The sequence below is a fragment of the Oryza glaberrima genome, chromosome 2 (genome assembly GCF_000147395.1).
Source record: "Oryza glaberrima chromosome 2, OglaRS2, whole genome shotgun sequence".
Lineage (NCBI taxonomy): Eukaryota > Viridiplantae > Streptophyta > Magnoliopsida > Poales > Poaceae > Oryza > Oryza glaberrima.
In genome coordinates, this window is record NC_068327.1 from 3,743,344 (window position 1) to 3,760,157 (window position 16,814).

General features: G+C 39.9%; 2 protein-coding genes across 4 annotated transcripts; both read left to right on the plus strand.

Moving 5' to 3' along the window:
* Positions 1–768: 768 nt before the first annotated feature.
* On the plus strand, positions 769–11,770 carry LOC127763086 (cytochrome P450 97B2, chloroplastic). 3 transcript variants are annotated; one of them, XR_008015671.1, is made up of 16 exons: positions 769–943; positions 1,086–1,269; positions 2,682–2,789; positions 3,030–3,114; positions 3,410–3,645; positions 3,863–4,036; positions 4,123–4,170; positions 4,272–4,331; positions 4,428–4,514; positions 4,620–4,708; positions 4,822–4,913; positions 5,690–5,751; positions 5,851–6,000; positions 6,087–6,326; positions 6,817–6,913; positions 11,394–11,770. XR_008015671.1 is itself a non-coding variant. In XM_052287676.1 (15 exons), exons 1-14 carry the CDS (start codon positions 819–821, stop codon positions 6,300–6,302), a joined length of 1,716 nt encoding a protein of 571 aa, XP_052143636.1. In that variant the 5' UTR covers positions 769–818; the 3' UTR covers positions 6,303–6,326; positions 6,817–7,220. The 3 variants fall into 3 exon arrangements, 1 of the variants encoding a protein (XP_052143636.1); XR_008015672.1 differs by having other exon boundaries at positions 11,405–11,770; XM_052287676.1 differs by lacking the exon at positions 11,394–11,770 and having other exon boundaries at positions 6,817–7,220.
* A 1,891-nt stretch (positions 11,771–13,661) lies between these two features.
* Positions 13,662–14,826, plus strand: LOC127761917 (uncharacterized). The gene has a single exon (XM_052286248.1). It carries the CDS (start codon positions 13,684–13,686, stop codon positions 14,380–14,382), a length of 699 nt encoding a protein of 232 aa, XP_052142208.1. The 5' UTR covers positions 13,662–13,683; the 3' UTR covers positions 14,383–14,826.
* Positions 14,827–16,814: the final 1,988 nt, after the last annotated feature.

Consider the following 16,814-nt stretch of genomic DNA (forward strand, 5'->3'; position numbering starts at 1 on the left):
CGGGCATTAGGACTTGAACCCAAGTGGGTTAATTCCACCACAAGAATATAATCAATTGAGCTACGCTCACAGATACAAAGCATATAATTATTAGAATCGCTCTAGGATCGGGTACTAACGGTTGCAAACTAGATTTCATTTGAATTCAAAAATAAAAATTATCTAAATGCATTTGTTTCACGTATCTTCAAAATCAATGTTAAATAAAACAATTAGCACTAGTGAGTGGTTTTCTCTTTACAAATCTTTTTTATACTATATTATTATAACTCTATTATCATAATTAGCTATATATAATTAACATAAATATTAAATTAAACTTAAAAATTATCATAATACCTCGTCAGATCCAACTTTAAGAGCCGGATCACTTTGATGCCATCTTCAACCATACTATTTTTTAATAAAGTTGTCAAAAAAAAATATCTACGTTTAGTTTGTTGCTAAAATTTTAGCATTATCAAAATTTAGTAAGATTTATTTTGACTATAATCTGAACAAGTCCTAAACTAAAACAATAATACTATACTCCTACCTAACCAACCAACCTTTGCCCCTACCTAATAACGAGATAAAATAATAAATTACCTAATGCAGTGGGCTGGTCTGGTGCATCGCCCACAGATTTCATCGTGCCGTGACTCACATGCCGCGCCGACCGGGACACGTTGTGCGGTCGGTGTCGGTGGCTGCCGCGCTTTCCGACCGAGCGCGACCGCACCACAATATCACGCCCAGGTGCGCACCGAGCCGGCCTTATCCATCTCTGGCCAGTGACCACCCCGCGCTTCACTTCGCTTCACTTCGGCTTCGCTTCCATGGCGATCACCGCGGCCACCGCCGCCGCCGCCGCCACGCCCCACCCGTGGCAGGCCGACGCCTCGCCGCGTCGCCACGCCGCGTGCCCCGCTCTCCGCGGGAGGAGGCGCCTCCCCGTCGTCAGGTACGTATTACGTTGCCTTCTGCGGCCTTGGGGGGCGCGAGCGCGCACGCCAGGTGCTCGACCGATTGCCTCTCTGTGCGCGGGTGGCTGAGCTGTGGTGTTTGGGGGGGTAATGTTGTGGTTGTTGTTGTTGTTGTTGAAGGTGCCAGTCGTCCAGCGTCGACGACAAGCCCAAGTCCAAGCGGGGCCTGCTCGACAACGCCAGCAACCTGCTCACCAACCTGCTCAGCGGCGGGAGCCTCGGCGCGATGCCCGTCGCCGAGGGCGCCGTCACCGACCTCTTCGGCCGGCCACTCTTCTTCTCGCTCTACGACTGGTTCCTCGAGGTGATCACCCCAATCAATCTGTGGCTCTTGCATTAGTATTTGCAATATCCCACGCACATTTCATCGCTACTGCGCTACTTCGTTGCACTTGCTAATTTTTTTTTCCACTTACTGCAATCACACATACGTTTCGTTCTCTTATGATCAAAAGCATGCTTGTCCACTATTTCATCTCCAAACTACATTACATGATTACACAAATTTTAATGCTATGTACATTTTATTATTGACTGTCTGAATTTTATGGTTCAACGCCATTTTTGAACTCCATGTTCAAACTTGACTGTTTGTTTAGTTAGCATGCCTTATTGCCTTAAAGTTGTTTTGCAATTCTAGCGATTTTTTTAACTCCACATCACAAACTTCACACCTTTTTTTTTAATTAGCACGCCTTCAAGTTTTTTTTTGTTTGCAACTTCATAAATGCATTGCTAAATGTACATTTCACCATTCATAAAAACAGTGAAGATATATGCCAATAGTTGACTTGCGTCCCTGCTGTTCAGGTTTATGCATTATTTCTTTTGATTCTCATTAGTGACTTACATTACCAATTTACCATTAGGTTCATAATCAAGTAGATATGTGGACAAGTTGTGCAACAATGCAGGGGCAAAGCCAGGATAAATGGTCACCGGGGTCAGTGTTAACCAGGGTTTATGTTTTCGACCAAAACCGACCAAAAATCATGTAATTTTGATGTTTCGACGTGGGACGAAAAGTATATTCTGAGTGAAATTTTGAATGTTTTTGGAGAATTCACGGCAAAACTATATCAAAACTTATTAAAATTTGGTGAAAAATGTCATATCGCTACATTGTAATCCAACATTAAATCGGAAATGTCATCTAGTTTGTAATTAATGATCTAAGACTATACATAATACAAGACAAAATTAATGACAATATGATAAAATGAAATGTCTACAAATTTGTTAAAAACTATACATTATTAATTTGTAAAACACACCAAATGCACCAAAGATTATCAAAACCACTAATTTATTGCCTTCCGTTCTGCTAGAAATAAGATGATATAAGATGTCAAGATGTGCAACGCTGGTGCGGGACAAAGTGCTCGAAGGAATACGATGACGCAACAAGAGAATTTGTGGAGTTATTTTTGGACCCAAATCACAATCGTATATGTATATTGGGCTGACGTATAAATCATAAGTGCTAGCTAATTTTCTATTTGTTGTTTGTTAGTATCGTTCCTAGTCACTAGTTTGGTTTTGACGGAACAATCAGCAATATCACTGGGGTCTAGTTTTTCTCTTCGCTGGGGTCATAGATGGTAAAATAAAGAGGGTATGAGAGGTTCGCAAAACGTCGTCAGGGTCAACTGACCGCTATGAATGGCTGTAGCTTCGCCCCTGCAACGATGCTAACCTATCATGATTTGTTTGCAGCATGGCTCTGTGTACAAACTCGCTTTTGGACCCAAGGCATTTGTTGTTGTCTCCGATCCAATTGTTGCTAGACATATCCTGCGAGAAAATGCTTTCTGTTATGATAAGGTATTCTTCTAATGCACATTTTATGAATATCCTTTGTTGGCTCAACTGTAGGTGGTATTGGATCATAATTTTTTTTTTACCATGATGGCTGTCAGGTGTCAGCTGATTTATAGCATGTGCCCTGTTGTAGCAACTGAATTTTACCTGTATTAATATATATCATGGATAACTAATGTTGCTACTAGACTACTGTTTAGTTTGTTAGGTTTCTTTCTTACATATTTATGTACTTGAAACCAGGGAGTTCTTGCTGAAATTTTAAAACCAATAATGGGGAAGGGTCTTATACCTGCTGACCTTGATACCTGGAAGCAAAGGAGAAAAGGTTAGAAAGGTTGGATATTGAATCTTAGTTTGTGCACTTTTGGGTTTGTTCTGAGTGAAATGTTGCATGTTTCTGTGTGCTCATCTAAGGCCATACTGTTTGACTTTTTAAAGGTATAAAAATTGCGGTTGCCAATAGTAATGGGCCTATTTATCAGACAATTGACTGATATAATTAAACTATTTCCTGCCTTTTTATGAACCAAACTGTTTCATAGCCTATTGCGGACTTTATGTTTGTATTTCACTCAATGGCATGCTCATGGTGCACCTTTTCCAATTTCTTTGTTGTGCAGTTATAACCCCCGGGTTCCATGCCTTATTCATAGAAGCTATGGTGGGAGTATTTACTAAGTGTTCAGAGAGAACAATATTTAAGCTTGAAGAGCTTATTGAAAGGGGCGAACATGGGGAAAAGTATACCATAGTGGACCTTGAAGCTGAGTTTTCTAATTTGGCTCTCGACATAATTGGCTTGGGCGTGTTCAATTTTGATTTTGATTCGGTTACCAAAGAATCTCCTGTGATCAAGGTGAGCATCATATAATACCTATAGTTCTAAACCTCTAATATATGATGGTTATTTCTTCACAAGAATTGCATGCGTGGTAATAGTCTGGAACATTTGAGTATGTTATGGAGCAATGTTTATGTCGGACGTCTATTGTTAGTAGACATGATCACATGGCATGCCTTTCTGCTATTTTCTCTTCCCTTATTTATGGGATTTTAATTTCTTTTTCCTGCAGGCAGTATACGGAACTCTTTTTGAAGCTGAGCACAGATCCACTTTTTACATTCCCTATTGGAATCTTCCTTTAACTAGATGGATAGTTCCAAGGCAACGCAAGTTCCACAGTGACCTCAAGGTTATTAATGATTGCCTTGATAGTCTCATAAAAAATGCAAAAGAGACAAGACAGGTTTGTTTGAACTGCTGTTCTATTCATACATAGTGCATGTTTTAGATCTAGTACTGGTTTTGATGTTTCACAAACATGAAATGTAGGAAGCTGATGTCGAAAAGCTCCAGCAAAGAGATTACTCATCATTGAAGGTTGGCTGTGGTGATACCTTACTGTGTTTGTTCATTGGCGAGCACCACATTTCGTTGTTATGACTTATGACCAATAGGTTTGTTTTCCATCATGCTTGTAGGATGCCAGCTTGCTGAGGTTCCTTGTTGATATGCGGGGAGCTGATGTTGACGATCGCCAGGTAGTCATCAATATTGTTGTGAACTTGGTATACTATAACGCCTATTTCTTCCCACACGTGGCAAATAAGTTGACAACAATACATGTTTTGTGCTAGCTTCGAGATGACCTTATGACAATGCTTATTGCTGGGCATGAAACAACTGCTGCTGTTTTGACATGGTCTGTTTTTCTACTAGCCCAGGTATATAAGTCCTTTTTGTACCATGCATAGTTCACTAGTTATGGTTTACTAGTTGGGTTGGGTATCACTGTATGTATGTACCAATCATATTCTAATATGGTGCAGAATCCCTCCAAGATGAGAAAAGCACAGGCAGAGGTTGATTCTGTACTCAGCAATGAGACAATTAATGTGGACCAGCTCAAGAAATTGGAGTATGTTACCTTTCATAGTGCCATTCCTGTGAATTGAACTGTATTTTAGTTGTTCTATACAAATATTTTTTGAGAAATAAATTGGCTTTGCGCTTTCACTTGAATGTGCTTAGGTACATAAGACTGATAATTGTTGAAGCTCTTCGCTTGTATCCCCAGCCACCATTGTTAATCAGGCGTGCTCTGCGGCCAGATAAATTGCCAGGTAGTTATGTTAAAGTCACAAGTTAGTTAGGTAGACACATGCCGGATATTGAAGGGCATGTGATGTGATGATTAAAATTCTATTTATTGGAAAGGGATACATATTAACATATGCTTCTAATCTTCTTTTTCTCAAAGAAAGTATGAATGGAAGGATGATATTGCATACTCATAAAACGAACGTATTTGTTAATCTTCATTTTATCGTGATTAGCGAAATTGTCGCTGATCAACATGTGGTATCTTAATATGGTGGGTTCGTTTTGTTATGGCAAAGCTGCCATTTGGCAATGTTCTCATACTGAGCCACAATTTGCAGTGTCTTGAGCAAGTCCTAAATGTTTGTAGTGTGTCGTGTACTCATGTCCCCAGTTTGCCTATGAAAATTTCATGCACATAATTCATAGGCTGGATGTTTTTCCTATATTTACTTGTGTGGAATTTATAGTTTATTTACAATTAGCATGGTGCTATTACTACATTGGTTCAGCCACATTGCTTTACAATGCAGGATTTTTCTGTGTTCTTTAGTTCCTATCATTTGTAGTGATGAATTATGTTTAGTAATCGTTACATTTCGTTAATGAAATGGGAGAGATCTCTCTCTGTTTCAAAAAAAAAAAAAAAAAAAAAACGGGAGTAACAGGAAGAGTATCTTGCTTTCCAACTTTGTTAAATCCATGAACATGCTTCCCTGGATCCTTCAATCCCGTAGTGTCCTAAATAAACTATGAACATTGTAATTTCCTACTGATTATCTCATGCCCCTTTGTCCAGGTGGGTACAATGGTGCAAAAGAAGGATATGAAATACCAGCTGGAACCGATATATTTCTTTCGGTAAGATGGACAGTTGTTAGATTTAGGATAGTAATTAAAGCTATACTTGTCTCCTATTTGAGTCTGTTCCACGACTTACGGAAATTGTTTGTTCTGTAGATATACAACCTCCATAGATCTCCATACTTTTGGGATCGGCCAGATGAGTTTGAACCAGAGAGATTTTCAGTACCAAAAAAGGATGAGAGCATAGAAGGGTGGGCTGGTTTTGATCCTGACCGGAGTCCTGGTGCTATGTATCCTAACGAGGTTGGCTAGTCTCCTTTTTTTCTCTACTACCTTTTAGATGTCCGTTTACTAACAAATTGACAACATAACAAACCTGCTGTTACCAGATTATAGCAGACTTTGCTTTCCTTCCTTTTGGCGGAGGACCCCGCAAATGCGTGGGAGACCAGTTTGCACTCCTCGAGTCAACAGTAGCCCTGGCCCTGCTATTGCAAAAGTTTGATGTGGAGCTGCGAGGATCACCCGATGAAGTGGAGATGGTGACAGGCGCAACAATTCACACGAAGAGCGGGTTATGGTGCAGAGTGAGGAGAAGGACCTGATCATCCACCAGTTGGCACCAAAAGGTATCGCTTGACTTCTCATAGCATATGCCTTAATCAAGTACTTAAAGCAGTTCTATGAACAGAAACAATACTAAGTTCGTGACAACATCTCCCGTAGCAGTAGGGACAGCATTTCATGCATCAGTGCTATCTCTGTTCGACACATGGGCTCAAATTCTGCACCTAAAACAATAGTACACACACTTAATGCCAAACTGACTAGATGATGATGATGTTGGTAGATCTAATCTAAGCCGATCATTGCACCCAGCAACTCATGCTTCATGTCTCACCTGAGGTGTCCGGTTTCTTCTAAACTCAGATAACCTGATCTAGGCTGTGGCAGCATGCCATTCGGTAGTAGCAAGTCCAGAGAATGGAAGCAAGTTAGGTTTCAGTCTCGTGCTTTCTTGTCAGGTAGCCACAGCATTATGACGTGGATCAAATTAAAGTTAGGCTGTGCAAAACATGGACCTCTGGTTTATCATATTGAGGTGTTCGTTTTGTGCAGCTGTGCTTGTGCCGTGCCGCAGCGGGATGCATGCAGTGCAGGAAACAAGAAGCACACTGGAATAAATGCATCGATGCAGACAACAACCAATACACGGGTAAGTAAAGCCAGCTACTCCTACTCCTTAGTTCTTTTTTCGCTCATGATGTGATGGAGTATAGAAGTATATACTATTCGATTATTTGTACGATGCATACGCATCTGTGCGTGCCTCTTTGACGGCGAAAAATCGTTGGAGTTGAACTGGAAATTGTGCTGAGTTGTTACTCTCAGGCTGAAACAGCACGTTTTTGCGACCTTTTTGTGGTCAGCAAATTCGCTGTCGGCCAAGCTGTATGAATAGTATGGATGATCCAGTCCATTTTAATCAAATCTGCACAGACAATGAAAGCTAGTTACTTTTACATGTTTTAAGCAAAAAACACTGCTTATATTTAGTGTGGTGACTATTTTATCTGCCTTCAGATACATAATAGTTTTACTGTTACTTCATACTGTGTCCGAGTCACAGCATGGAAAGTAGCAACTAGTAGTACACTGGTGTGACATCATTTACCGTGTTAATCATACATCATACATCAATGGGATGCTTGGAGCCTAAGCACCCTCGATAGTAACCCGAAGTGGACCGTAGTTAAGCAAAGCAACTTTCTTTTTGTTCCTTTGACCACGTCTAATGACTCCCCATGCAACAAGTTGACACCTAATTAAGGGTCCTTGTACCTTAGAGAACGAAGGTTCTAGAAGGTGCATAGACCGATCTCAACACTATATGTATGATGGTATTGTGGAAAATACTTGTGCCGGACAACTATGACTTGAATATTCAACGGCACACTTTGGACTTGTAGTAGGGTATATATGTGAATATATTTCGGGAGGAGCATGCACGTTTTTTGTCAGTTGTCAGTAAGAGAGCTTTTAGGCTTGTTTGGAGCGAAGAAAATTTATATATTCTTGTTTGAATTGCAGTCTAACGGGATTTTAAGATTTGTTTGGATAACCCAGATTAGACCATCTAGGCTTTTTTGGAATACGGGAAAAATCCCCGTTCCTACATGGATTGAATTATTTCCAGTGAAATTTGTAGGTTCCATATAGGCCTAAACCTCTACGGATAAATATTTAGGACCCTTTTGATTTGTATGAAAAACTGAGGAAATTTGTAGGATTTGATTCACAGGAAAATTTTTGATTTGGTCATTTGGAACAAAATATTAAGAATACAACAATCACGTAATTCCTACAGAATGGCTCAAGATAAAGAGATTTTATTGGGAAAGTTAACTTAAGGTTCAACCTTAGAGAGACTTTCATTCGAGTCTCATCTCTCCTCTAGTGTTTTTTTATGGTCTATCCAGGTCGTCTCTGTGTGCGTGTGTGTGTGTGTGTGTGTGTGTGTGTGTATATATATATATATATATATATATATATATATATATATATATATATATATATATATATATATATATATATTGTAATCATTTGTTTTATATTTGCATCCCTATATCTAGGTCCTATGATTTTTTTTCTTATTCTAGCATTTTCTCAATCCTGTATTTCAAAGGTGCACTTAGTTTTGTTCCGTAGACCAAAAAGAAATTAGGACAAAAGGAGTTCTCATCTCTTTTTTTCTAACAAAAAACAAGCGGATGGACTGATATAGCAAGGCATATATGGTTTGTTTAGTTCGCGAAAAGAAAATTTTTGGGTGTCACATCAGATGTTTGACCGGATGTCGGAATGGCTTTTCGGACACGAATGAAAAAACTAATTTCATAACTCGCCTGGAAACCGCGTGACGAATCTTTTGAGCCTAATTAACCCGTCATTAGCACATGTGGGTTACTGTAGCACTTATGGCTAATCATGGACTAATTAGACTCAAAAGATTCGTGTCGCGATTTCCTCCCTAACTGTGCAATTAGTTTTTTCATTTATCTATATTTAATGCATAAATGCATGTGTCCAAAGATTCGATGTGATGTTTTTGGGAAAAAATTTTGGGAAACTAAACTGGGCCTAAGTGGTTTCAATTGATGAAGTGACTAGGAGCTTTCAAAGAAAGAATTGACGTCCAAGGACAAAGGGTGCAACCTAACAAAGGCGAAAGCACCGGGAAAATTCCTAGCAAACCTTTGACTTGGAGGCGAGATGTATGGACTTCATAAAAGTAAAACCATACTCCATTTAGCAAAGCTAATATATGTGGTGCTTATAAATTAGCTGTCAATTATCGGGTTCTAGACAAGGCATTTAGTGTTATGTGAAATCTACAGAGGATAGTTCTCATGATCATTAGAGACATGAAACTTTTACCTCGTAGGTCTCGTTTGGAACACATGAATTACGTTAATTCGGAAGAAACAATCTAATTTCCACAAGAATTTGGAAATTTTTCCGAAGCTCCAAACATGGCCTTATTAGAACCCTGTACTGGTGTATCCTCTAGTAACAACACTAGGACTAAGTGAAAAGACATATTTACAAACAAAAAATAATTTGTAAATAAAACTTTACGTGTTCTTAGCGATCTAAAAACAAAGGCTGAAAAAATAAACTACGATAAAAAAAATCTCAATATCAACTCCAAATTTAAGGTTGAAAATTTAAATTTTGGCTTATAAGCATAAAGCATAAACAAAAAATGAGGCTGCTATTTTCTTGTTCCTTGGATACTCTTTGAACATACAAATTGGGTAGTTACTAGTACTAGTTAGGCATCTTAGACTAAAAATCCCTGCTTCCTTCCCACCAATCCAATGTTGAAAGGTCAAGATTATTGATGGGGCCCAGTACTCACCAAATCCCAACCAAACCCTATCCTCTTTCCATCCATTTCTATTTTGTATTATCCTATATTCACATGTGGTAAAATAGTGACATGAAACTGATAGGTAAATACTCTAATGCCAAGACCAATAGGTCATTTTCTTAGGCTAACAAAGCTGTTCTCACTACGTAGAGTTTGCAAATACAATGGCCTTGTTCAGCTGCAAGGTGCAGCCGCTGACACAAAGTACTATGCATGCTGGCTGCGCCACAACCGAACAAGTGTAGCCGATCAGGGCCAATATTTTTTTCATTATATAATAATAATAGAGTAACGCATTACTATTTGCTGATGAAAGAACATGCCACATCAATATTCTATTATAGTATTCTTTTGAAACATTTTTTTGAGTGTGTATGCTTGTGCATCTTCTCTGTAATAAAAAAGAAAAAAGAAAATCGATATCCATGGAGGTAAAAAAAAAAAAAGTAAACCTTCCATGAATTGCCTTTCATCAAATTAAAATTGTCCCCCAAAGACATGTCGTTGAGCAAGCTAAACTATGCAACACAGTAAAATTCTTACTGAGTTTTGCCAAGCTTTGAAGCAAGTTAAGGTTGATTTCATTGTAATCTAAATACTGTAGATCACAAATGAAACAGCAATCTTAGGCAAGCAACAGGTGTTCAATCAAAACAAGAGCCCCTCCCCTCTCTCTCACTATCTCATAATGCTTCATTAGAAAAAGGAGGTAGCTTAGGTAGCAGAGAGTGTGTGGTAGATATGTTAATTATCAGGGAGCATGTGGGTATGTGACGACGGAGTGGAAGAAGAGAATATCAAGTCAACTCTTTGACCCATGTCATCACGTAAGCTCACACGTCACCCCTCGTCCGCATACGTCAGCTGGGCCCCCACTCCAGTGCTCGGCTCAGCTGCTCTTGCTGGCTCGAGCCGAGCCGAGCCATTCGCATGTAGTACAAAATTTATACTCGAATAAATTTGTGGATATATTCTAATTTCTCGCAAAAAAAAGAAGGAATTAAAAGGTATCAACAATAATTTGTGATACGTATATACTGGAGAGAACTGATGAAACAATTCGTAGCCACACATCGTTGTAGTAAGTACGCCGTACACAAGATGCTTTATGTTGTCAACTCAATAAAAGTTTGAATACAATTTGTACTACATGAGTTTTAATCCCAGGTGCAGTCACGATCATGTTGAAAACCACCAAACAGCACAGTCCAGTCGCATTTGACCTTCAATTAGTCAGAGACGTGCAAACTCAAACAAACAAATTAATACTAATATACATATCTCTCTTGGTGATCGGGTAGCTAAGACGGAAGGAGACAAGACAACTGGTAAGTGCTTTGCTTGGCTGCCGTTTTGACACACCAAATTAATCTTCTTTTGACCAAGACAAACAAGCAGCAACATTTTTAGATCGAAATCCACATGTATAGTAGAGTTCGTGCTTATGTGTATAAATATTTTCACAATCACTTGTCATTCTCACTTGCATATCTTTCAGATGGAATTTTTGTAAGTCTTTTGAAAATTGTGTGTGTATATCCTCGCGGTGTCAAGGATGGAGGTTATACTTCCTTTGTAAAAAAAAGAAAAAAAAACATTAAATCTTATATCAATCCGCGTGTCGATATATATTTGCGCATTTGTTTATCTACACAATGAGTTGTCATTTCTCACATACGACGGTATACATGTTTTGTAATTCACACGTCTTTTCAATGGAACTTCCATAAATCTTCTGAAAGTTTCACAAACATATGGCTAGTGTCAAATTAGGCTTCAAAGGGGCACGTGGTGAAGAGATTCAGCTCACCTAGCTCATCCACGTCCCCATCTTAGCTACTCTTTCATCTGGGCGGGAAAGAGGGAGAGGACGACGCTGATGACGAAGACGAAGAAGAAGAAGAGAATACGGTAAAAAGGAAAAAAAATAAAAAGGGTTAATATACCGACGAGAAGACGTCGTTTTTGGTCTTTTTGGCACTGAAGCTTCGTGGCTATAGCTTGCAAAAGTTGCTCTGAATTTGTGATCGATCTCGTCGTCGATCTCCTTTGTCGAATTCACATGTAAAATGCTTGCTGTGTAAAGGGTAGACAGCGCTCTATTTGGTGACCGACGACCAAATTAAAGAAATTATTCGCCGGCCGTCTCCGATCACTGGCTGCTTGCACATATGCTGATATGCATTTTTCATGTTCAGCTCTCTCTCAAGATAGCAAGAATATACACCCTCCGTCCCATAATATAAGGGATTTTGGATGAATGTGATACATCTCAGTACAATGAATCTGTACTATAATATGTCATATCCATCCAAAATCCCTTATATTATGGGACGGAGGGATCGGAGTAATAGCTAACTTGTGATGCGGATCGGGGTCTATTCATACGCGTGTTTTTAACATGATTGATCTAGCTGCTATTTCTGAGTTATCATCATCGTTGCCATCGCAAGATCTCGATCTATCGTGCATCTATCATAACCCACGCACAACAGTGCTGAACCTAAAACAAAAATTACCGAAGATGTTATACACACAATGATATAATTATTAACTAATATAGCAATTAACATGGTATAAATTGGATATAGATGATCAATCTAGCTGAAGTCATGTGCAAGGTTCACAAAACCAATCAGTTTGCGCGAAAACCAACCAGTTTCTGTGAAACCGTTGGTACACGGTTCGTGGAAGCCGAACGGTATTAGCTGATTTTTGTACGGTGTTGACTAATATAGCAATTAACATGATATAAATTGGATATGGATGATCAATATAACTGGAATCATGTGCACCCGGGAAGATGCGCATTTAGGTATTACGCCACTGCGCACCACTAGCTACTTCCATTTCTTTTGATTTCTTCAGTTACCAACAAATTATTATACTGCATTCCGAGTATATACGAAATAATAGAATAGAGATAAAAAAAATCCATTTTATAAACTTAAACTTGTACCAAAAAGGTCCAAAAATCAGCCATAATTTTATTTTATCTTTTTACCAAAACCATTTTCCCTTGAAGGTTGTGCTAGAGAGAGGTGTGAATTTTGTTTCTTATTTCGAAAGATTAGCTAAAAAATTGAAAAATCAAAATATGGTTTTCAGAGTAAATTTCTTGTTTTTTTTAAAAAAAAACGTACCAATGTGCTTTCGGAAAAAGAGGAAATAGGAGGGTAGAAGGCAGCCCAAATCGTTCAACAGTGGTGTGAGAATGAGATCCAAGCAACTCTACTCCAGTTCAAGTGAAGCCAACGTACACATGTACTGCATCCTGCACCGGTGTGCCCGTACATGGTTATAGTACTACTAGTAGTTATCGCACGCTGGTCGCCGGCGCCATCAACGGGCGACATCACACTATGCAGCCGAGCCGACAGCCGACGATGACGACAACCAAATCAACCAAAACCCCACCCAAAAAAATGTTAAAAAGATTAGCACAAATGTGAACCAAATTAATCTCTTTCGGAAAAAGAAATAAAAAATAAATACTCCCTTTATTCCAAAATATATAAAATTTTGAATAGATATTATTATAAATCAAACCTATTCAGATTCATAGTATTATAATATTAATATGTCTAATCAATCTAAAATCTCTTATATCTTACTATCTTTATTTTAAAATATAACAATTTCTAGCTATAAATTTAAACCGACATTTAATCTAGATTTATAATTAAAAATGTTTATATTTTAGAACAACTAGATTTATAGTTAAAAATGCTTATGCAGTAAAAAGATGTGAAAAGAGGAAGGAGAGAAGCTGCCTCAAGCCAACGGCGCCATCTCCTCTCCTCAGTGGGTGGGCCCCACCCCTCGACCTTTCGAGGAAACCCCGCTTCTTCTTCTACTTCTCTCTCCTCCTTTGGTCAGCCAACCCCCCGCTTCCAGAAGGCGACCACGCGCCAATCCCGACCGTCCGATCTCCACCCCCAATCCCATCCGACGGCTGAGATGTCCCCTCCCCCACCCGTTTGACCCGTCGCCGCCTACCCTATAAGTAGCCGCCCTCCTCCACCGCCTCGAGAACTCTCCACACTCCAGCCATGGGCGACGCCGGCGGCGGCATGGCGGCGCACTGGGCGGCGCTCTACGGCGGCGGAGTTAATGGTGGCGCGGCGGCGGGGGCGGAGGGCACGGTGTCGAGCCCGACCTCCGGGGGCTCGCCGGTGGCGGGGGGGAGCCCGACGAGGGGGGGCGCGGCGGCGCTGCCGGGGATCGAGGGCGGGCGCGTCGCGAAGCCCGCGCGGCGGCGCTCCAGGGCGTCGCGGCGCGCGCCCGTCACGCTGCTCAACACCGACACCTCCAACTTCCGCGCCATGGTGCAGCAGTTCACCGGCATCCCCACCCCGCCCTACGCCACCGCCGCCGCCGCCGGCCCGGTCATCAGCTTCGGCGCCGGCGAGTACGGCGGCGGCGCCATGCCCGTCCGCCCGTCCCCGACACCGGCGTCCGTCATGTCGTTCGACCACCTCGGCCAACACCACCGCCAGGCGGCGTCGTCGCTGCAGAGCCAGCTGTTCCGGCCACAGCACCAGCACCACCACCAGTACGGCGGCGGCGGCGGCGGCGGCGGCGACGTCGGGTACGGCGGCGGCGGCGGCGACATGTTCCTCCACGGGTTCGAGTCGTCGTCGGCGGAGGAGAGGCTGCTGCTGCAGAGCATCCAGGCGGCGCAGATGCTGCCGGCGGCGAGGCCGACGACCACCTCGGCTAACAACGCTAATGGCTACAACTTCGGATGAGTAATTAGCCAACCTCGCACTTGATTAGTTTGGGTAATTAAGGTAAGCATCAAGTGCTAATTAGAGAGAGAGAGAGAAATTGAATTAAAGATGCCATTAGTTAAGGCTCTTTAATTACATGATCAACCAAGCTTCATATGGATTGCTTGATTATTTCTCCTCTTGTTGTCTGCACCATGATGTTGTTTTAATTTTAATTTTTAAGGTTTTATTTTTGTTGGCCTTTGCTGTAGAGAGATATACCCAGATTAGCAAGGCTGATTAAGTTCTTTATTAATACAGTAATTAGTGGTAGCTTAGCTAGATGTGAAATGGAATGAAAAGCATGTAAATATTTTCTCAACACAGTACTTTGGTTAATTTTGGTGTGTAGCAAGAGCACTTTTGGTGATCACCACTAGTGCAAAAACTTGATATTTAGTGAGGAATCTTTCTCCCTTTCTAGATTGCCTTGCTTTGGAAGCAAAGTTTGAGGATGCTACTATATCCTCTCCTAATCAAGTCGCGACGCGAATTAATCACATGTTGTTTTCTCGAATAAAAATGTGCTTTTCTTTCTGCCTACCAACCCAACCCATTGGGTTTGATCGATATTTTGTTCTCTTCTATATAAATATATTCTTTTCCGAGTTATATCTTAGTCGCTGAATCATCACATATATAACAATACATTTTTTAAGCTATGTCTTGATCCATCATATAAATAAGCTACATCTTAACCGTTGAGCCATCATATATGTGTAATATACTCCACCCATCCCAAGATATAAGAGATTTTGGACGGATGGGATATTTACTACAAAACTAAACTCCCTATCTAGATTCGTAGTATTAATTAGGAGAATTCAGTTCCGTAATATTAAACTGTCCAATCCGTCAAAAAAAAATTTATATTTTAGGACGACGAAGGGAGTATATATTTTGCATATGTCTCTTGGCCGCTGACGACTGGGTGTGAATGGTTCATTTCTAGCTACACATGCTCTCTTTGTTAGGTGGTCGATGGATTAATGGGTCTATGTGCTAGGGAAATTTTAATGGGTCCCACAAGAATAATCTGCAACTCGATTGATCTCATGACGATCTGATGATGATGATGCCAAGTCAAAGTCATAACTGTTGTGCTGTGTCCCTCTAAATTAAGGTTTAGAATAGTCTCACACAACCACTAATAGTAGTTTAATTGAGCTGAACTTGGGCTCAGTTAACCATATGCATGGTGTGCAGGATGGAAGTTAGCTAGCCTCCATTTTTTGTTTCTTTCTACACATATATGTGTGCATGATGAATATGCCTTTGTGATTTCTTTAATTTCACTTTCAGAGATTTGGTTTGTTGTGCAACTCATCAACTTTTTTTTTTTATCAATCCATGATGCTTAAGGTCAAGCATTCACACGGGGTATTAGATTAGCATATTACGCATCCTTTTGTTATAAGAGCAAGTAGATGCTTATATATATCAAATAATTAATTAATAGGCGTCGTCGTTTAGCAATTGACATGTTTGTGACTGTTGGGGTCCGCTGTTAGATATTCTCCCTCTAGTTTCGAATACAAGTTCTTGTAGCTAGGTTTGTTCACACAAATCTGCACATAGGTGTGTTTAAAATGCAATGGGGATTGTCTGCAGCCCTGGTACTGCATGAGCAATACTGCAGAGGATATGCATCCTTTAAAATGATGGTGCTATTCCATGGTTAATTACAACGATTTCATTATTTTCAGCTTATTCATCATATTATTATTGCTGATTATTTACTTCACGCTTCTAAAAAATAGGATTATTCAAAAATAAAAAAAATTCTACCGCATTATTTGAAGTTACATATGTAAGTTTATTTATTAAAATATTTAATTTACCCCTATACTCAAAGTAGATAATTCGTGGCTAATCCTATGAATAATCTATTTCAAATATATACTACCTTAAGATTGTCCGATTTGAAGATCATAAAAGGGGAGGAGGGGTGAACATCGCCCTCAAGATTATCAAAGCCTAATATTTGGAGAAGAGTTGGAAATTCTAAAACTGAATATACTGACAAGTGGGCCAGTTTGTAAGCAAGGTAGCAAAATCATTTATGTAAAATTCTCTCTCAAACTTAATTGAAAAGTAATATTTTAGTGATTTTAGTGTCCACCAGTAAAATACCACAAAATTTCCATATCTTTTAGCAAATCCATACACTTTTATAATGTCTACCAGCAAACACCACGATTTTTAAGTGTTATATAGCAAATTTTTACCAAATGAGTAATACAAAATTTGCCAATATATCACAGAGGCATCGTTCAAAAACACCATGTTAATGCTATTTTATGCCCAATCGCCCATACCTATAAATTCCAAAGACATTTCGCTAAAGTTTTTTTAATCAAAACTACATCAATTTAATACATTTTAGTCAGATATTTCAGAAAACTGCACTG

Coding starts and splice junctions, on each gene's coding strand:
- LOC127761917 (XM_052286248.1), top strand. CDS start 13,684: ATGGGCGACGCCGGCGGCGGCATGGCGGCGCACTGGGCGGCGCTCTAC.
- LOC127763086 (XM_052287676.1), top strand. CDS start 819: ATGGCGATCACCGCGGCCACCGCCGCCGCCGCCGCCACGCCCCACCCG. Junction 4,515..4,619: donor CTGTTTTTCTACTAGCCCAG/GTATATAAGTCC, acceptor AATATGGTGCAG/AATCCCTCCAAGATGAGAAA. Junction 5,752..5,850: donor GAACCGATATATTTCTTTCG/GTAAGATGGACA, acceptor TTTGTTCTGTAG/ATATACAACCTCCATAGATC.